This window comes from Helianthus annuus, chromosome 14 (assembly GCF_002127325.2).
Source record: "Helianthus annuus cultivar XRQ/B chromosome 14, HanXRQr2.0-SUNRISE, whole genome shotgun sequence".
NCBI lineage: Eukaryota > Viridiplantae > Streptophyta > Magnoliopsida > Asterales > Asteraceae > Helianthus > Helianthus annuus.
In genome coordinates this window covers 159,556,775-159,577,827 of record NC_035446.2, presented here as the reverse complement: position 1 = coordinate 159,577,827, position 21,053 = coordinate 159,556,775, and the positions used below count along the sequence as shown (strand labels likewise).

The 21,053-nt window shown below is 38.4% G+C and overlaps 2 protein-coding genes across 3 annotated transcripts; one reads left to right on the top strand and one right to left on the bottom strand.

The window, feature by feature from the left end:
• The first annotated feature begins 4,615 nt into the window (after positions 1-4,615).
• On the top strand, positions 4,616-11,496 carry LOC110904630 (protein RNA-directed DNA methylation 3). 2 transcript variants are annotated; one of them, XM_022150473.1, is made up of 19 exons: positions 4,616-4,908; positions 5,211-5,467; positions 5,557-5,712; positions 5,848-6,006; positions 6,121-6,204; positions 6,276-6,343; positions 6,424-6,762; positions 6,852-6,903; positions 6,978-7,133; positions 7,211-7,357; positions 7,466-7,568; positions 7,634-7,780; positions 7,859-7,913; positions 7,997-8,055; positions 8,278-8,350; positions 8,934-8,995; positions 9,090-10,961; positions 11,038-11,135; positions 11,264-11,496. In XM_022150473.1, exons 1-18 carry the CDS (start codon positions 4,719-4,721, stop codon positions 11,127-11,129), a joined length of 4,071 nt encoding a protein of 1,356 aa, XP_022006165.1. In that variant the 5' UTR covers positions 4,616-4,718; the 3' UTR covers positions 11,130-11,135; positions 11,264-11,496. The 2 variants fall into 2 exon arrangements, with proteins under 2 accessions (XP_022006165.1, XP_022006164.1); XM_022150472.1 differs by having other exon boundaries at positions 9,087-10,961.
• A 1,640-nt stretch (positions 11,497-13,136) lies between these two features.
• On the bottom strand, positions 13,137-17,692 carry LOC110904631 (probable pectate lyase 5). Its single transcript, XM_022150474.2, has 5 exons — positions 17,382-17,692; positions 16,361-17,060; positions 16,079-16,270; positions 15,383-15,588; positions 13,137-13,474 (listed from the first exon to the last, which is right to left on the bottom strand). The coding sequence occupies exons 1-5, from the start codon at positions 17,522-17,524 to the stop codon at positions 13,213-13,215; spliced, it is 1,503 nt and encodes a 500-aa protein (XP_022006166.1). The 5' UTR covers positions 17,525-17,692; the 3' UTR covers positions 13,137-13,212.
• Between the last annotated feature and the right edge of the window lie 3,361 nt (positions 17,693-21,053).

Genomic DNA, 21,053 nt, shown 5'->3' with positions numbered 1-21,053 from the left:
TTTCAAAGTGTTTGGAATTTCATGCGCATTATCTGGAGCAAATAAAAGGGTTAATGTTCAGGTAGAGTGTAAATGGTGGTTTACAAGTTATATATCGAATATCCAATAACGGTAGAAAACATTAGTATTGTAATTGATATTGATATATAGAATGTATATTGTGTCCGCCAATAAAATACTATATTCCTTTTTAACTATTTTGCATCAACTTAATAGACGTTTGGTAATAAGTCATGCTTTAGAAGAGGGTTATTTGACCTTTTCTCTCTTCCTCTTTGATTAGTACTAATTTTCTATAATTAGCATGGTTTAAAAAAATCGTTAAGAGGCGTACCTTGAGATGAGGCAGTGAGAAACCGAGTATGAGGCGGCACCTCAGGGGTTGTTTTAGTACATACGCTTCTCATCACTGAGATTCTGAAAGAGGCGAGACGAAAAATAGAAGCGTGAGAATTAGGTGGGAGTTTTTTTAATTCTCTTTAGTATAAGTTGAGACATACAATGCTTGTAGCGATGCGCAATCAAGAAAAAATATCAGGTAGAACAGAGATGGAGACGTACCTTGCATGTAGCGATGAATGACCAAGAAAAATTAAGGTAGAACAGAGGAGTCGATTACGGCAAGAAAAGAGTGGAGACGTAATTCTTTTAGGGTTACCGAAGAAAATGACGACCCCTTTATTTATCCCATTTACATACACTTACATTAGGACCCGTTAAACATTAAAGTTTTATCATATTAGCCCAAAATTATTCTTACAAGTCTATTCACATTAGGAAAGTTCTTTGTTTTATGTTTAGTATTTTACTTTTTATAAGATATATGGGTTTTCTATTTATTTTTTAATTCCGTCTCAGCCTTACGCCTTGGTTCGTCTCAAAGCTCGATTCATCATCATCATCATCATGCCGGTAAATCCCACCAATAGCAAAGCTAAGGTAGGGTCTGAGTATGGTAAGATGTAGATAGTCTTACCTCTACCCCGTAGGAATAGAGATGCTGCTTCCAGTGAGACCCCCGACTCTTTGTAGTTTTGCATCAAGCCTTGGACATAAGGCACATAACACTCAGCAATTAAGACAAATGACGATTAGTGCATGTACTCCATTGTCTTTCGGCTACAACGACACATGATGCATGATTAACAATCTCCCTCTTTTAACGTTATTTTCACGAAATTAGTAAAATAACGTTAAAATTAGTGCACTTTCACCCCCCCCTCCCCCGAGCGCCCACACGTATGCGCATACCGCAAGTGGGGCGTCGTCTCGAAACTCGATTCCCTTCTTTTAAACCTTGATTATTAGAAGGATATATGGTTTCTCCTATAGATATTAGATAATATATAGTTTGGTATAAAGGTAAAAGATGTTTATATATGTATATGTATACATATTGCTTATCTTTTAAAATAATGTCATCTCTTTTTTATATTTTTATGTCATTATTTTTTGTCTATTTGAGATGTCTTCTAAGGTACAAGGTTGCTCCCTGGACACCTACACGTGTACGCCGCACATTGAATTTGGTATTGTGGTTTATAAATGTGTCACATATCATGCAAATGTGTTTGGGTTTCGGGTTTGTAAGCTACAGACAACAAAATGTGTAGATGCTATTTTCGCATTCAATTGACGCAAATGAGCAATAGTCAAGACCATGAATGTATGCATGATTTTTTTACACTTCAATCCACAATTGCACCATGCTACTAGCTACAAGCCTACAATGTTTCGCCAAAAAGAAAGGCATACATCATACAAAGGCAATATAAATACATTCAGTGTCATTGACCCCCCCCCCCATCCTTTAAATACCTTATCCAATTGGTAATACTCATTCACATACTTAATAGCTTATTATGATTTCTCACTATACATAATACTTACTCTCACACTAAAGTTAGGTTATGATTTCCCTTATCACAGTAAGATTAACAATGTTCTTTGTTTCCAGGACATGAAGACTAGAACGTTAGTGATCCTTAAAATATATATAGACTTTGTTGCAACATTATGATAACCCAAATAAGAATGTTAGATTATATTAGCAATATGATCTGACAAAACTCATACGTGTAAAAACAACAAAGTCTGAGATATATAAAAAACAGTTTTAGATCATTAACCAGACTGGCATGTATCAATCGGTTTTCAAATGTGGTCTGCTTACTTAATTAGGTCGAGACTTAAAATATGTTGGGATGAATTCTATGCTATAACCTATTTCAAAGTGGGTTGATTTCAAATCACAACGAGATCACATTAAGAAAAGAGTACGATGTCAAACATTACAGGTAGCTTTAGTATGTTATGAACCTACATAATCATGCATGTTGATTTCAAACTCTATAACAAAAGCAACCATATTCCGATACACAATTTTCTTCTTCCTTCTAAAAACTACAAACAAATGATTATTACATGAAACATGCATTAGATCAGGTCAAGAATAGTGGGGCTCATAAAATCACAATCACAACAACAAATGAGGGGGAGGGGGGTTACCATGATTACTAACAATCTAGAATATCTAATTAGATTTTAACTCATCCGCTTTATTTGATTTTCATCAATAATATCAACTGAAATCCGAAATAAAATAAATACAATATCATATACTTTAGTTCATAACCTAATAAATAACCTCGTATGCGGTGTTCAACACAACACACATAGCCCGAGTCGAACCATCAATACAATACAATACAAAACTAAAATAATTCATAGAAAAAATTGTACTTTTCGTCCTTTATGTTTCAAAGTTTCTACAGACTCTGTTTTTTAACTTTAAAATTCGTTCTTTATGTTTCAAAGTTTCTACAGACTCTGTTTTTTAACTTTAAAAATTAATTAGAATAATTTATGGTTGTTCTTTACGTTTGCACATGATTACATGTGGTGCCCTTTTGACCTAACCTAGTTAAATTTTAGAGTTAGGTTTTATCATATGCATTGCATATGAGGGCAAGTTGGTCTTTTTACCTTTTAACCTATTTCTTTTAGAGAAATCTAAATTATTTTTTAAAGGAATATGTATTTTAATTGTACTTAGGGGGTGTTTGGCTAAGCTTATGAAACTTCTTATTGACTTTTTGGAAAAGTCAGGATGGAGTGACTTTTTGGAAAAGTCACTTTTCCCCTCACATATATTCTCATTGCCAAACATCTTTTTGGAGCTTATGGCTTTTCAAAAAGCCAATAAGTCAATAAGTTGTTTCAAAAAGCTTAGCCAAACATGCCCTTAATATAATATGTGTATGTATGTGGACAAATCCCCTCTCTCTACTTCTCTCCCCCTCCCTCTCTCCTTCCCTCCACCAACAATAATTGCCACCACCAACCATCACTGCCCTATCTGCCACCATCCACCAACACTATCACTATTTACACCAGCAGCCATTTACCATCACCATTTATCCCATTTTTTATTTCAAACAATCCCCAACCCTCCACCAGATCTGCAACAACCCACCACCCACTTCCTACAACCACCCACCCTCAACTACAGTTTGCCACTGTCAATCAAGGTGTGGGGGACTCACGATTAAGGCTTCAACAATTATCAATTTCTAAATGGGAAAATATGTAACCCCTCGTAAATCTAGGGCTTTTTGAAAGGGGAAACACCAATATAAGTGTTGTCCAACCGCAATCGAACCCATTTTCTGGTCAAGTGGCAACTATGGTATGGCCGCAGTGGAGTTGGTGGTTGAGAGGTGTGGTCGGAGTGGGGTGATATGCCGGAATGGTGGTGGTGACGACCAAATCTTGGTGGTAGTGGTGGTTGTTAAGTAAAGATGATAGATAAACTTGTGGCATAGTGGTAGAAGGCTTGAGTTTTCCAATGGAAAGACTCAAGTTCAATTCTCACTTGTGTTACATGGGGTGGATATAAGCAATGAAGGATTTTGAACTAGGCCTTGTGTGTGGTTGTCAGTTCAATTTCCGAGCCCAACTGGGTTTTCGTCCCACCGTGTGTTACGCCAGAGAGTTTTGCTCTTGTGGTGACATAACTACTATCAAGTGGCAGCCGACGTTATGGTTTCTCGAGGGAACGTTTAAAAAAGCCAAACTTTAAAGCCAACGTGAGTCTGTTTAAAACAACATAGCCTGGCCTGAGTGGGGCAATACGACGCTCTCCGATTTGGAGAGCGCGATAACCTTATACATGAAGTTCCAGTTAAAAAAAAAAAAAAACTAAAGATGAGAGAAAGTGAAATGCACATAGAGAGAGAGGGGGAGATATGGTTTTTTTTTTTTTTTTTTTTTTCTGAAGTTTAATATTAATACTAATAGAAATAGATTAAATGGTAAAAGATCAACTTCCCCTCATGTGCAATGTACATGATCGATCGTAACTCTAAAATTTAACTGGGTTAGGTCAATATGACACCGTCTATTTTTAAAGTTAAAGGACAAAGCCTGTAGAAACTTTAAACATATAGGATGAAAAGTGCAATTTTCTCTAATTCACATGTATAAGTTTAATAATAACATTGGTTCAATTTGGTAAAATAATATGTATCGTGGCAAAAGTATAAAACAATGTAGTTTAGTGTCCCAAATGTAAAAACTCAAAACCTCACCACTACCTAAATAATGCCACACTCTCTCTCCAAACGTACAGACCTTCTCAATGCAAAACCTCTTTCTTAGCTCACTCTCCCCCAAATTCACCAACAAAACCCTCAAAATCTAGCAATTCAACAACAACAATGGCGGATAAAGGCAAAGGAATCGCCGATGATTCGTCATCGAGCAAACGGAAACGCAACGGCGACGATAAATCCGGTAATCGGAAGCGAAAAAACCTAAATGTTCTCCAGTTCTTCGAGGATACCGCTTTCGAAATCGACGAGAGCGGTTCTAGCGACGACGATGATTTCATCAACGACGATATTACCAGTAATTTCTCTTCGATCATCGTTATTTTTTGCATATTCGTTACTTTTTGTTGTTTTAGGGCTAATATGTGATTTGAGTAATTTTGTAGTTTTATTTTTTATTTTAATGTGGTCTATAGGTTTAATGATTTCGATTTGGTAGGTTTTGAAGCTAATATGTTGAAATGTATATAGTTTTAGGGTTTCATGAAAATATTGCACCGTTTTACGAAAATAAACCGTTATAATATCTCCGATCGTCAACATTTTCGACTAATACGGTATAACACATAATGCTTGTTTCTTGTTTCTTGGCTGCTGCAGTGTTTTTTGAAGAAGAACTTGGCCCTGGCCCTGGCCCTGAAGTCAAGGCTGAACCGAAGACTCCCAGTATTCCCTTTTATCCGAAAGAAGAGGAGATCGATGAAGAGGATATGGATAAACTTATGGAAGCACGCTATAAACCAGGTGCTGGTTTTGTTAAATATGCGGAAGACCGACCTCAAGCTGCTAGGATGGATGAACGCAACACAGTGATGCAATCTCTGAAGGATCCAACAATCTGGAAAGTTAAATGCACGGTATATTTGCTGTAGCTGACTTTTTTAGCTTGTTTGAACCTCTCTTATAGTCTCACATCTCTGTTATTTTGAACAAAATTTGACTGTAGGTTGGACGTGAGAGGCATTCAGTTTTCTGCCTTATGCAGAAGTATGTTGATGTTGAAGCTCTTGGAACTAAGTTGCAGATAATATCAGCCTTTGCTGTTGAGCATGTGAAGGGTTTTATTTATATTGAAGCTGAAAAGCAATGCGACATTAATGAGGTGCATTTGACTATTTTTTATTCTTTTTTGTATATGTTTCGTTTGGATGGGGATGGGTGTAGTATGTGTTACATTACAATGTTAAGTTTTGATTGTTTCTTTTGTATGTACAATTACATATTTGTATTTTTTTAGGCATGCAAAGGTCTCTGCAATATATTTCCAAGTCGAGTGGCTGCTGTTCCAGTGTCTGAAGTTCCACATTTATTCTCTGTTCGAAGCAAATACAGTGGGGTATCCACGGAGTCCTGGGCTCGTGTGAAAAACGGGAAATACAAGGGGGATCTTGCACGGGTATTTGCCTAAACCAACCCACATAACTTGATTTAGATACGTTTTTGCTATTTTTGGGGGGGCATTTCTATTTTTCAGCTGGATTAGCTGTTCATTTTAGCTATATTGGTGCAGGTTGTGTTTGTGGATAAAGCTAAGAGGAAAGCTACTGTCAAGCTTGTCCCAAGGATTGATCTACAAGCTGTTGCTGAAAAATTTGTAATGAACATACTTATATACATGTATAATATGATTTAAACATAATTTAAAATCGTTTTCTTTGTTTGTAGGGTGGAGGTGTTACTGGCAAAAAAACTACTATTCCTGCGCCTAGATTGATCCCTTCAAGTGAACTTGAGTACTACACTTACTCTTCTTGATGAAAATTATACTTTGTTGGGTTCTGCCTATTCATAGTTAACTTCACTTTTTGTGCAGGCCATATCGACCACTAGTTCAGTGTAGGCGTGATCGTGATACAAATGATGTGTATGAGGTTTTCGATGGAATGACTCTGAAGGATGGGTACCTTTACAAAAAAGTGCCTTTAGACTCTTTGAGTTTCTGGGATGTTAGGCCTTCTGAAGCCGAGCTTTTAAAATTCACCCCTGCTAATAAAGAAGAATCTAATGATGTAGAGTGGCTTACTGGACTTTTTGGTGAGCGTACAAAGAAAAAACCAACAATAAGTAACAAGAATACAGGTGGAAAAGGAGAAGGTTCATCAAGTTCCGCTGTGGAAGATGGTTTTGAAGTTCCTGATCTAGTGCTCCATGGGTATGTTCTCTTTAACACTCAGATTAAAGGTGATGAAACGGTCGGTTGCATTTCTTCTAATGTACTCTGCTGTGTAATTTTGTATGCAGTCGCAAGGCCTTTGGAATTGTAGTTGGCAGAGAGAAGGATGACCGCATCAAGGTTATATAAAGTTAATTATTTTTTATTTGCTCTTGTTTTTTTCAAGTATTTTAACATCAGACGTCTGGTTCAAGGTTTTGGAGGAAGGTTCTGATCGGCCTATGGTAGTGGCAGTTGAAGCGCGTTCACTGAAGAAGGCAGACTTTGACAAGAAGTTTACTGTTTTTGATCAGCACAAGAAAATTATATCAATCAATGATACTGTGAGGATCTTAGAAGGTCCACTAGAGGTTTGATATTATTCTAGTTGAAAATCATCAATGTTAGATTTGAAATGTATCCAACATGTGGTGGTTGCATTTTGCAGGATAAACGAGGAATAGTCAAGCAAATTTACAAAGGGGTCATCTTTTTGCATGATGAGAATGAATCAGAAAATTGTGGTTATTTTTGTGCTAAAGCAAAAATCTGTGAAAAGATGGCGTCTTCTGTTGATATGTTTAAAGGAGGAAAGGTACGTTTGTTATGGATAATATGCTAAACGTCAAAATAAGCAAATCATACGCTTGCAAAAGATAGTTTTTTTTAATTATTAACAAAAAAATCAATTCCTGTATTGCAGGGTGGTAAATCAGACGCCTCTGGTTTTGATGATTTCCCAACATCACCCAAGTCTCCCTTATCACCTAACAAAGCTTGGGAAGGAAGGGAAACTACCCGCAACTGTAGGTTTAGAAATTTTCATTTACATTTTGTTTATATCCTTAACATCTTTTTATTGGACATGCAGTTGATACGGAAGATAAAGAGGGTTTATCTGTTGGGCAAGCATGCAGAATACGCGTGGGCCCGCTGAAGGGATACATGTGCCGTGTCATGGCAATTCGATATTCAGATATTACTGTGAAGCTTGATTCTCAGCACAAGATTCTTACAGGTTCAACATCAATCTTTTTTCGTTTTGCTTTTTCTAGGTATTCTGGAAGTGTCTTTTTACAGATTTTATTATTGGCAGTTAAATCTGAGCATCTTGTAGAAGTTCGAGAAAAAAGTTCTGCCGTTTCTACTGGGTATAGTGGTTTAAACTCTATTTTTTAGTTTTCTTTGTCTAACCTTTAGACTTTATTTTGAAATTTTGTTTGGTTCTCCAAAGCGATGGGCAGGATTCCGCTAAGCCATTTGAATTGCTCGGAGAGGGTGGGAGTTCCCAAGGTGGGTAGTAATATATATGGTTAAAAATTGTTGTTTTTTTAACATTGAGCACTTGCTGTCTGATAAAAACCTCGTTTAACATTTGCACATTTTCTTACGTTTTATATTATTATGGGTAAAATGTAGTTCTCTTGCTAATATTGTTTCTTGTTTGATTCTCTTTGTTATTTGAATTGAATGTTTTTGTCATTTGTGATTTTAACGCTGCTGAATCTTTTATAGGTTGGATGGATGCTGGTGCCGCATCCGAACCCGGAGGGGGAGGATGGAATACTGCAGGCCCATCTACTGAAAGGTTATATGGTTGCTTATGTGTATTTGGTTTTGTTTTTGAATTTTTAGATATGATTATATGTTAATACAATAAACGTTATGTTAAGATCTGAGAATCTGACTCAAACGAAATATTCAATTACATAAACAAAACAACCCAATTCGAGAAGGGCAATCTCCAACTACAAGGTTAAGAACCCTAATTTTATATAATAACACTGAAGAAATAAAACCTAACACATCAATAGTTAACTATGAGAAATCGTAGGAACAGTTCCACCCACTACTTTTTACTACATGGGTTAACAGCCCAATCGTAAACTATAGCTAATTGGGCTTGGGTCAAATAATGGGTTCTGAAATCTGAATTACAAGTGGAGTCGGGCCTCGGTTATTGGGTTTCATATCACGTTAACATGTTGTTTAAGATATTTTACAATATCTGATGACTAAGTTATGCATACAATCATGTTCTTGTGAGCACACATTTTCCAGGGGTTTCTAACTTTCTTTTGAAGCTGTTAATAATACCATTTTAGTCGTACTAGAAACACCAATATAACTTTACGACTTTGTTTGACCACTTGATTAATTTGTTTATGTAGGAGTTCTTGGGCACCTTTTTCTGCTAATCCGTCTAACGCTGGGGATAATGATGCCAATAAAGGTATTGTTGGCATTTTTATATGCATGAATCTCTGGCGCTCGTGTGTGTGTGTAAAGCATATGGTACTTATCATTTTTTTATATATGATTAGAAGATGCCGGCGGCTCTGCATGGGATACTAAAACTACACAAGAGGGTACACCATGGGGTGCATCTTCCAGTGAAGCTAAAACCGGTGGCTGGGGAGCAAGCTCAAGTGGTGTGAAACCTGATACCACCGATGATGGAGGATGGGGTGGGGCAAGTCTGAAACTGAAGGACCCTGTCGATACCACTAATGATGCTACCCCGTGGGGCAATGCAGGTGGAAGTAATGGTGGTGAAAACAAGTCAGCCTGGGGCTCGGCTCCTGCACCCGCCTCGGAAAGTGGTGGATGGGGTAGTGCGAAAAAAGATGAAAGTACAACAGGTTGGGGCAAGCAAGATACTGCTACTGCTGGAGGATCTTCATGGGGTAATGGTAATGATGGTGAGAACAAGTCATCAGCGTGGGGCTCAGCTCCCGCACCCGCATCGGAAAGCGGTGGATGGGGTAGTGCGAAAAAAGATGAAAGCACAACTGGTTGGGGAAAGCCGGATGGTGGATCTTCATGGGGTAATAAGCAGGCGTCAGATGGAGGGAACAAAGATGATGATGGGGCTGGTGGTTGGGGGAAAAAGGACAAAGAAGCTGAAGGTGGTGGAACTGGTTGGGGAAGTGGAGGATCATCATCATGGAGTAAGCCAGCTGGCGGAGGGGGGTCTTCATGGGGTAATCAAGATGGGGGAGGAGGAGGATCTTCATGGGGTGGTAATCAAGATGGTGGAGGGGGATCTTCATGGAGCAAGCAAGATGGAGGACGTAGTGGGGGTGGTGGCGGAGGCGGAAATTGTTACAAGTGTGGTGAGAGTGGCCATATGTCTAGAGAGTGCCCCAAGGGTGGTGGGGGTGGTGGTGGAAATGCTTGTTTTAAGTGTGGTGAGACCGGGCATATGTCTAGGGAATGCCCCCAAGGTGGAGGTGGTGGCGGTGGAAGCAGAAATTGCTACAAATGTGGTGAGAGTGGCCATATGTCTAGGGAGTGCCCCAAGGGGGGTGGCGGTGGCGGGAATGCATGCTTTAAGTGTGGTGAGACGGGACATATGTCTAGGGAATGTCCCCAAGGCGGCGGCGGCGGCGGTGGCAGCAGAAGTTGCTACAAGTGTGGTGAGAGTGGCCATATGTCTCGGGAATGCCCCCAAGGAGGGGGTGGCGGTGGCGGTGGCGGTGGAGGCAGAAACTGTTACAAGTGTGGTGAGAGTGGTCATATGTCTCGAGAATGCCCCCAGGGTGGTGGGGGTGGGAGCGGTGGTGGTGGTGGTGGGCGAAACTGCTACAAATGTGGTGAGAGTGGGCATATGTCTCGGGAATGTCCTCAGGGTGGGGGAGGTGGTGGCGGGGGAGGTGGTGGCAGGAGCTGTTATAAGTGCGGTGAGAGTGGACATATGTCTCGGGAATGCCCTCAGGGCGGGGGAGGTGGTGGTGGCGGTGGAAGAAACTGTTTCAAGTGTGGCGAGAGTGGGCATATGTCCCGGGAATGTCCACAGGGTGGGGGCGGTGGAGGTGGAGGTGGCAGAAATTGTTTCAAGTGCGGTGAGAGTGGCCACATGTCTCGAGAATGCCCTCAGGGTGGCGGTGGTGGTGGTGGAGGCTATGGTGGTGGTGGTGGTGGAGGTGGTGGTGGAGGTGGTGGTGGAGGTGGTGGTTGGAGTTCATCAGGAGGTTGGAGTAGTGGTAATCAGGCTGGGGGATGGGGTAGTACCAAAGCTTCTGATGCTGATGCAGGAAAAAAAGATGATGGCGGAGGAAGCGGTTGGGGCGGCAGCAGCGGTGGCGGAGGAAGCGGTTGGGGCGGCAGCAGTAGTGGCGGAGGAAGCGGTTGGGGTGGCAGCAGCAGTGGCGGAGGAGGTGGTTGGGGTAGTGGTGGTGGTGGTGGTGATGAGACAGGTGAGTCCATTTTCTTTTCTTTTCTTTTCTTATTCACACAAGTATGAAGCAGTAACAAATAACAATATATGTGCAGGTAAGAAGCAAGGTGAAGATGGAACCGGAGGATGGGGGTCTGGTAAGAAGGATGATGCTGAAGGAAGTGGCTGGAAGAAATCAGGCTGGTAATAACAGGTTAGTGTTTTTTTTTTAAATATTTAGATTTACAAAATTTGTTTTGAAAAGTAGTGGTAAATTATACTTATTTTTGGTGTTTTCATACCTTACATTGACTGCAAAACTGATATTTTTTTCTTGTGCAGGCAGGAAATCTGATGTTTGGTTATGGATAATTTCAAGCTTTCTGCTTAATCTTAGTGGACCTTATTTACTTTTGATGAATCTTTTTATGAATATTTATCTATCTTTGGTTTAAACTTATGCTTGATGATGCCTGGGTTGTGGGTCGCATCTTGAAACCGTTTGTTTATAAATCGACTTTGCAGTTTCTGGTAAGATTGTTTGCTATAATACAAGTTTATGGATAATTACAACAGTTGTAGAACACATTTGGTTGGTTCTTGGTTTAAAAAAGCGCGCCTTAAAGAGGCGCGAGGCGACCTAAGGCGCAAACCTTTGCGCCTTGTGTGACATAAGGCACATAGTGTACAATAAGCGCATGGGAGGCACACTTTTTAGGCTACAAATTGACCCGGGGCGCATGCCCTTTGTGCTTGGCTTGTTTTTGTGCAGCTGCGTGTTGTACAACAGGCTTTTTGTGTTGTACGATTATGTTTTTTTTTTTTTCATTTTAAAACATATATAAAGTTTGATTATAGCTAAATTATAGATAGGGCCATAGGGGAGACAATCTGTGAGATACATAAAATAAATTATATAATCATTTTGCGCCATGCGTACGAAAAGCTCATCGTTTAGACCTCGTCGTTTTTGTGCGCTTCGTGCTTTTTTAGACCATGACCTGTACCGGCTTGTCCTCGGCGTCCCACACCGCCCCCTTCAGGGTTGTCGCGTCGCAGGCGGCTTGCCGCCCCCTTCAGGGTTGTCGCGTCGCAGGCGGCTTCTACAAGACGGAGGCGACGAGCTTTTTGGTTGGCTGAGTTTTCATTTGGTGGGCCCCTCTCTCTCTCTCCTTTATTAATATACTGATTTTTTTTTATTAAAAGTGGGTAGTCTACACTTTTAGGTAGTCCTCAAGGAGATGGTCCTCCTTCCGTGGTGATGTGACGCCTACGTGGCGGATGGTCTCCAAAGAAACTAACCAAACCATACCAATGGTCTTAAACCAAGGGTTGGTTATGAGAATGTACATCAGACAGAACAAAATTTGTCAGAAAAAAAATGTTTCATGGTTCGTTAACTTTTGAACTAAATTTGTGTAGACTTTTTCTATTCTTTAAAAAATGGTTTCATTTTCAAATATAAAGTACGTACTGAAAAGCTACTGAAAATTCACTTCTGGATATAAAAGTGCAACCAAGACCACTCACGTTCTATCTTATCAATTTGGTACCGAAAAAATGTGCATAAAGAAGTATCCTATGCTAGACGAGTAAATAAAAAAAAAAAACAAATATATTGCCTCATTTGATACTTTGATATTGTAAAATCCTTTTGTATAAATATAGGTTGGTGGGTATTGGTAAAATTGTTATATAGTTGGGTTAAAATCTTGTCTTTTTATAAATTAGATAAATGAAAGAGTAAATTGCCATTTTAGTCCCCGAGGTTTGGTCCAAATTGACATTTTAGTTCAAATAGTTTTTTTTTTCTCCTCTAGGTCCTTGACTTTTCCATTTTCTTGCCATTTTGATCACATTGCCTAACTCAGTCTAAAAATCTGGTTATAACCAGGGGTATTTTTGGCATAACTGTTGTGTAGTAATAACCAGGGGTAGTTTACAACATAATTTATAAACCTCATAATAATTTAATGCAAAAAATATCACTGATTATAACCTGTTTTTAGACTAAGTTAGGCAATGTGATCAAAATGACAAGAAAAAGGAAAAGTTAGGGACCCAGAGGAGAAAAAGAACTATTTGGACTTACCCAGAGGAGAAAAAAAACTATTTGGACTAAAATGACAATTTAGACAAAAACTCAGGGACTAAAGTAGCAATTTATTCTATTATTTAACAATTAAGTTATCATCAATGCGCCATAGACAAAAAGTGGGGGCCAAAATGATGAACCTTTTTATCATCTTCTTTCCTTGCCTTTTTAACAAGAAATATATGAAAATTAATAACTATAGTAGTAACAATAATGAAAATAAACCACCATTGTTGGTGGTAGTAATGTACAAAACAAAAACAATAAAAAATATAGTGGTTGGAGGAGGTGATAACGCAACTGTGCCACCACCAAATATCATCCCAAAGTAGTCACCATCATCCTCGCTGCTGCTACGGGTTGCTCCAGTGTTCCCGCCAGCGCTATATCCTGTGTTCCCGCTAGCACTATCTCCCGTGATTGTCCCCGCAGTGAATGATGCAGTCCCATCATCATCCCTACAAAGAGTAACAACATTAGCTCAATCACCCTTATAACAAAGCTCTATTGCTATATAGTAACTAGGTAAAAAAGATGTTAAAAAGTAAGCATTCATAATGATTTGAGGCTTTTCTTGACTTTTTTTTTTATAAATGGAAATAAAAGGTTACGTAAAGTGAATCTAAAGGCTATTGTTGAAATCAATGATGATTTGACAAGTATTTTATGGTCATTAAGTGGGCATTAGTAAAACATATGATTACTCACCTTTTATAGTCAAGGAAAAAACTAAAAATTTACAAAAATTATATATATATATTTTTCTTTTTGAACGACAAATTTGAATCACTGACATCCCACCCCCCAAAATGCCACTAGGCTATAATACCATAAGCAAATAATAATTACTATGTAGCCTAGTAGAATATGTTTTGGTCACCCGACTCTTCACAACGCATGTAAACGGACCGAACGTTCATATACAGTTCAAATGGATGTTTCCATATTATTTATTACACAAAAGACTGATGAGTGATGACATCATCCTAACATTGGTCCAAAATAAGCTCTCTGACATTTAAAATTTATCCATCCACTTAAAAATGGCCCACAACCATAAAAAATGGCCTACAACCATAAAAAATGGGCCACAATGAACACTAAAAAGATGCATGCAACCAATCCTCCTTTAGCAAATATCCAAGAAAAACCTAATCTCTAAAAAAGAATAAATGAAGTGTGGCCCCATTTGGTACCCACAAGTCACAATTTCCAGCTTGCTTAAACATTTTCTTTTCAAGTCTTGACATAAATGATTTTGATATATCACCCCCATGAAAACAAAAACATGTTACATTTTGGTCTGGTCCAGTTCTGAAAAAGCTAACTCCCCTTTTAAGTTTTACCCTTTAGCTGTTTTTTTTTTTTTTTTTCAAAATCCATTTGTCTAACCTGGTAAGCCCCATTCGGCCACCTTACCGTATCAAAAAACCAGATGACGTTATAAATAAATCAAGTTGACATGAAGAAAAAAAATATGATTGTCCTTTTACTAATTGTGAGCTAATTGGTTTAATCTAATAAACCATGGTGATTTTGCTAATGGGTCTTAAAATAAAGGGGGTACTTTGTCCCTTTTCTCAAGGAAAAAGATATTTGATACCCTTTTTTTTAAGATGGCAGTGGGGACTCTTTTTTAGGCTCCAAAAAATAGTGCTAGTCCCATAACCTGGATTACAAAACCATTGAGCCCCACACACATTTTATATTTAAAACCAACTCCACTCGTGTTTAACGAAAGCGCGTATATTTGTGCTCACTTTTGGCAGTATACAAATCGCCTCGGGGTACCAAAGAGTTTTAGTTTAGTGGTACCAAGGTGTGATGACTGATGAAATGTGTCATTTTCTTTGAGGTTGAGAGTTCAAGTCCTGTATGAGTTAGCCGTTTTAAACGGATTTTGTTTTAAAAATATTATACATCTTGAAGTAGAAGATGCACGTCGAGATGAGTATAAAAGCAACTCATGACCGTTGGATTTTTGGGCCCTTTTCCACTTTCTGTTTTACTATTTCCAACTCCTTACATTATATAAACTGGTACTAAACTTTGTATAAAATTTTAAAATGTTACTAAAATAACGTTAATGTTAAAATATACACCGTCAAATAAAACTTTATCATCAGTTGATGTCATATTAAAAAAAAAAGGGTAGATGACCCATGTGAAAAGTGGAGTTGAAATAGCAAAAAATAGAAATATTCTTGTAACCACTAAAGAGTAGGAAAGACAACTTAACCATAGATCTATAAAGAATCATGTGGCAAGTTGGGTGAAAAAGGCCAAGATGACAAATTACTATAAAACCCAAGTTAGCATAAAATGCAAGTTGTAAAGCAAAGAGTATGTACTATGTAGATACATACCTTGGTCCACCAAAGACTCCAGCATACTTGGTCAGCTGCGTCACGAGCGCTGCCGACTTGGGCTCATAGCTTGACGCCTTTGCGTAGGTTGCGCTCAACCCATCACCAGACGGCACAAAGAAGGCACCATTCACCATTATGTCACCGTCTGTTCTCCAGTTCCAACCCGACCAATTTTCCTCATCCGTGTCCACTCGTTTAGTCACCTATTCACGCACATTAAACAAATTAATAATGTATGTTTGAATTTTTAGAATCTAGAGTGAAATTAAGTGTTCTAACATAAATAATTTAATACCACATTAAATGGTAACTTTTTAAAGGGGACCAACTATGTTACAAAAAAGTATCCATGAGGTTCTAGCTTACAAAAGGGGGCCAGCAATGTTACAAAAATATAGCTATAAGTTATAGCAATAAAAGCACGTTAAATGCGGTTTATTGCAAATAATCTAACACTCATATTTATTCACTTAAAATATCTTTATCTATGCATACATGACATTACACATGATGGACTTTTGTTGCCAAGTCAGCATAGAGATACACGTGTCTGTCCACATCAACAAGAAGAAATCTACCGTATGATGCAAATTACTTGAATCGAATTGATGTAAACCAATTATTAATTTAGTTATTGAACGCACAACACACATCACCGAAAAAGCGATAGCAAGAAACCAAAAGGAGAGATACCTCTTTAGAATCAGCATTTGTCGGTGCAATGTAGCGGTTACCCTGACTATTAATCGTCGGGTCAGCACTCCCACCAATCGCATACATCTTCCATTCCGTAAAATCATTATTCACCACATGAAAATACCCATGTCTACACCTTGGCATTCTCTGTATCAAACCTTTCCCAAAATGATTAAAAGCAAATGTAACCTACACAAAACACCAAACAAACCAACACTATTAACACAAAAACACTTCTTTCCAATTTGCAACTTGTTCTAAAGTCTAAACTACTACTACCTGCATCCCTTTGTCAGGCATGTACCCATCATCATGACCCATAAGCATAACCTCATTATGACGAGTAAAATAGCTGTTAGAAATAGTTATACCGGTGGACCCGAGTACAGCGTCAATCAAACCGTCAGTACAATGAGAAAGCGAACAATGATCAATCCATATATTTCTTGAACCGGATATCGATATCCCATCACCGTCCGATTTCCCTCGAAACCCAACATGCGTTGGACTCGACCGTATGTTAACATTCCCCGACGGCTTACAGTCGTACACGTGGATATTATGAATAATAACATTACTAACATACTGAAGTGTAATACACCCACCGCCGGTAACTGCCACGTTGGCACCACGACCGTCGATTGTTTTGTAACTGTTGACTATTAGTTCGTGTTTGAGTTTAATAACCATGCTTGATTTAAACACGATCCATAATGGTTCGGTTTGTAAGACGGCGTGCCGGAGAGTGCCCGGAGTTGGGTTAACGACGTCGTTGTCGGAGGAGTCGGTGATGACGTAGATCTGACCTCCTTTCCCGCCAAATGCTGATTTTCCGAACCCGATTGCACAGTCAGCAAGACGTTGACGTTTATTGCCCCAATTGGGGTCGCAACGCCAGCAATCGTCGATTGGGTTTCCGGTGAGACAGCCGCCGGCGGTGTCCAGCATTTGTCTTCTGTGAATGGATACATTTAGTCTCCTGTAAGGAAAAACAGAGGGAAATTTGTTGAATTTGATTGTTTTTTTGGATAAAGAAACATACCCAGATGGTGGAATACAGTAATGAGTAAAACCCAGATGGGATTTATGCTAATTTGAGAATTTACAAAGTTCAAGAATCTTGTGAAGTGGCAACATGCAGAAAGATCTTACCTTTTGATTACATTTTTTTTTTTGTTGAAGAATTATACCCAGATGGTAGAACATAGTAATGAGCAAAACCCAGATGAGATTTGTGCTAATTTGAGAATTTACAAAATAAAAGAATCTTGTAAAGTGGTAACATGCAGAAAGATCTTACCTTTGTACTTCTTGAACCACAGCTTCAGGGTTAGGATGTTGGTGAGGGAGTGTGAGGTTGAAGGTGGCTTTAATGACAGAAAACAGAGATGTTAAGAGGCAAAACAACAAAATGTAAGTGTTAGTAGTGTGAGTAGGAGGCATCTTTAGTTTGATTCTCAAGGATCAAAGTAAAGATGTGAAGAAAGCTGGGTTCAACAGGGGGGAGTGAGGAAGGAGCAAATCAAGGGGAGTCTAATTGAAGTTATATATAATAATGTGAATGGATTTGGGGTTATGTGATTAAAGTAATAGCAATTGAGCACAGAAAATTGTTGGTCTGAGGTAGTTTATGCTTTTCATCTTATTTTTTTAATTATTATTATTTTTCATAAGGAAAAATATGAGAATGACAGAGGGTGGGTAGATCCAAAGTCAATAATCATTGCCTAATAAAACAAGGCTTTTGCTAACCACTTGTTCTATTTCTAGGTCGAATTCATGAAAGTTGGAAACATAATATCTGATCTTTTGTAAGAATATAAGACCGGAATGTGGTTTGGGTAGTCTCTTTGGAAACTATCCATTACGTATTTATGGATGAAAGACCATCCTTTTGGGAACTACCCAAGGGTGTGGAGGATAGTCCTCCCTCCCTATTTTTATTATTATTATTATTATTTTTTTTGATTTAGTTAAATAATTAAAAAAAAACTCTCTCTCTATGGGTGGCCCACATTCAGCTCGTCCCAAACGTCCAAAAGAAGCCGGTTGCGCGGCGACGAGGGGGAGGGGGCGGTGTGGGACGAGGGCGACGACCCAAAGCCAGGGGGGATCCCCACACCCCTTGGTCTAAGGGTGAACGGAGTGGTTAAACATTTGGAATAGGTAAACTCTCAAATCAACCAATCAAACAGTGCCATGTTATTTTACTTATTTTGTTTACCTATTGCTCAAAAACGTTGACGATGGTACCTATCTTGGATTAGGTAAACTATTATTTAAAAAAAAACATAACAAAATAAACCATCCAATCATCGCTCAAACCTTCACCTTCCCCTATCGGTAAACCTTCACCGATTCAATACCCTTCCCGAGCGGTAAACACCTTAGGCGGCGTTGTTACCGCTCGGTAAAGTTTTCCGCCCACTCCGTTCACCCTAAGAATATGATTATACGAACGGCAAGTTTTTCACAATGTCTATGACTTGAAATGTATATTTAGATCTTTTTTGGTTATAAAGAAATAATATTCTAACTCAGTTGTTGGATAAAGTTATGTCTATGGTTAACTGTTTAATTTTTGAATTCAACCTTGAAAAAATAGATTTCTCAAAGCTCTAGATACAACACACTTGTGAAACTTGTGGCCTTCGAACTCAACTCAGAACCCAAAACCTTTGATCATAAGTTTGCTAAACAATAGCAATACTTTCTTACTAATCAAACGTAGAACAAGATACAATGAAACAAATAAACAAGCACTATATATACTAAACCTACTTGTTTTTTGATGTATATTCTTCTACGTTTAGTCCCTGTTTATTAGTTTCTCATTGTATCATCTCTACGTTTCATTAATAAGAAAGTGTCGCTATTGTTTAGCAAACTTACGATGAAAGGTTATGGGTTTCGGGTTGGGTTCGAAGGCCACAAGTTTCACAAAGTGGTATCAGAGCCACAATTTTGAGAGTCAGTCTGAGAAAGGGAAGCAGCTCCTCGCTGGGCTTTGGTAGTTAAAGGTGACAACAAAGGGAATCGAAAATTGTGGCTAGATTATTTTTTTTTTCAATTAATTGAAGTCGGTGTTGGGAATTAGTATACAATTTTAACTTAATAAAATCTTTATTTTATTGGTAATTTAAAATCTTATGACTAAGATCCATGAAGATAGTTGTGAAGCGAGTTACGCCCCATATCATTATCATTCTCCGATGCATATCTACGAATATTGGTTCTCATGAACAACCAATCATTCATAATAGTCTTCAGTCTTCGTTTAGATTGATTTCTATGAATCTAATCGACTACGAACATTTAGAATACACTATTCAAGGATACTTAAACGTACAAAAATCTAGTATGAAAACATTAATTTATAATGCATTTAACCATTAAATTAAAATAAATATACAATGTAACTATTAATGTTCAAAAGCACCAAATACTAATTACAGACCAAATCTAAGCCTTATCTGCTCAGCATGCTCCTCATGTCTAATCAGAGACCTAGGTCTAGTGAAGGGGTCTACTAGATTTTGATATGTATGAACTTTGTTTATAACGATGTCACCTCGTTCTAGTATATCCCGTACATAGTGGAACCTTTTGAGTATGTGCTTTGTGCTGGGGGTTAGCTTTGGTTCCTTTGCCTAAACTGTGATACCGGAATTATCACACAATATCTCGATGGGTTACTTTATACAAGGCACCAGGTCGAGATCAACAATGAACTTCTTCATCCAAGCAGCCCCTTTTGCAGCATCTAATGCTGCTATGTATTCTGATTTGGTGGTGGACTGAGCAACCACGCTCTGCTTGGAATTCTTCCAAGTGATCGCTCCACCATTTTGAACGAATACATAACCTGTCTGCGATTGAGAATCATCTCAACCCATCCGGAAGCTTGCATTAGTATAACACTTAACTGATAGCTCCTTTTCCAGTCACCTATATACCAAGAACATATCCTTAGTCCTTCTTAAGTACTTAAGCATGTTCTTTACTCATCATGCTCAAAGCATATGAAACATTATGTCTAGTACATAACATTCACACATAATGGAATCGATTGCAGAAGCATATGGAACGGAACACATTCCGTTTTCTTTTTTTTTTCTTGTCTGACTAAGGGCACTATTTGTTATTCGATATCGTTCCATGTACCATTGGAAATGATCCTCAATTAGAATCATGCATTAAGAAACGTCGAAGGACTTTATCAATGTATGTACTTTGACTCAAACCTATAAGCTACCTTGATCTATCTCTATAATCTTTATTCCTATAATATATGCAGCTTCGCCAAGATCTTTCATCATGAAACATTTTCCTAGCCATGATTTAACGTCTTCTAACATAGGAACATCATTTCTAGTGAGTAGTATGTCATCTACATACAAAATCAAGAATGTAATAAAGCTCCCACTTGCATTTTTGTAAACACACGACTTATATTCTTGATAATAGCAAACTCTATGATTTTCTAATCAAAACGAAGATTCCATCTTTGAGATGCTTGTTTTAACCCATTAATGGATTTATTTAACTTACATATCGCATTAGGATGCTTTGGATTTACAAAACCTTTAGATTGAACCATATAGACATCTTCAGTAAGGTGTCCATTCAGTAATGCGATTTTAACATCAATTTGTCATATCTATTAGTCATAATATGCAGCCATGGCAAGCAGGATCCTAATCAACTTAAGCATAGATACCGGTGAGAAGGTTTCCTCATAATCAATTTGTTGAGTCTGAGTAAAGCCCTTCACCACCAACCTTGCTTTAAAAGTTTGCACGTTACCATCCAAGTCGGTTTTCTTCTAAACCACCTATTTGTTTCCTCCGGTCTGACTCTTAGGAGGAAGATCAAATAAGTCCCAGACTTGGTTGTCATACATGGATCACATTTTAGTGTTTATCGCTTCAAGCCATTTCTCAGATTCGGACTCTTCGATTGCGACCTTGTA

Bases quoted from the DNA above. Each gene is read 5' to 3' on its own strand.
- LOC110904631 (XM_022150474.2), bottom strand. From the start codon at position 17,524: ATGCCTCCTACTCACACTACTAACACTTACATTTTGTTGTTTTGCCTC. The intron at 17,061-17,381 runs GTAAGATCTTTC...TTTTCCTTACAG, and splicing joins GTGGTTCAAGAAGTACAAAG to GAGACTAAATGTATCCATTC. The intron at 16,271-16,360 runs GTAGTAGTAGTT...TGTTTTGTGTAG, and splicing joins TGCCTGACAAAGGGATGCAG to GTTACATTTGCTTTTAATCA.
- LOC110904630 (XM_022150472.1), top strand. From the start codon at position 4,719: ATGGCGGATAAAGGCAAAGGAATCGCCGATGATTCGTCATCGAGCAAA. The intron at 5,713-5,847 runs GTGCATTTGACT...GTATTTTTTTAG, and splicing joins AGCAATGCGACATTAATGAG to GCATGCAAAGGTCTCTGCAA. The intron at 6,007-6,120 runs GTATTTGCCTAA...ATATTGGTGCAG, and splicing joins ACAAGGGGGATCTTGCACGG to GTTGTGTTTGTGGATAAAGC.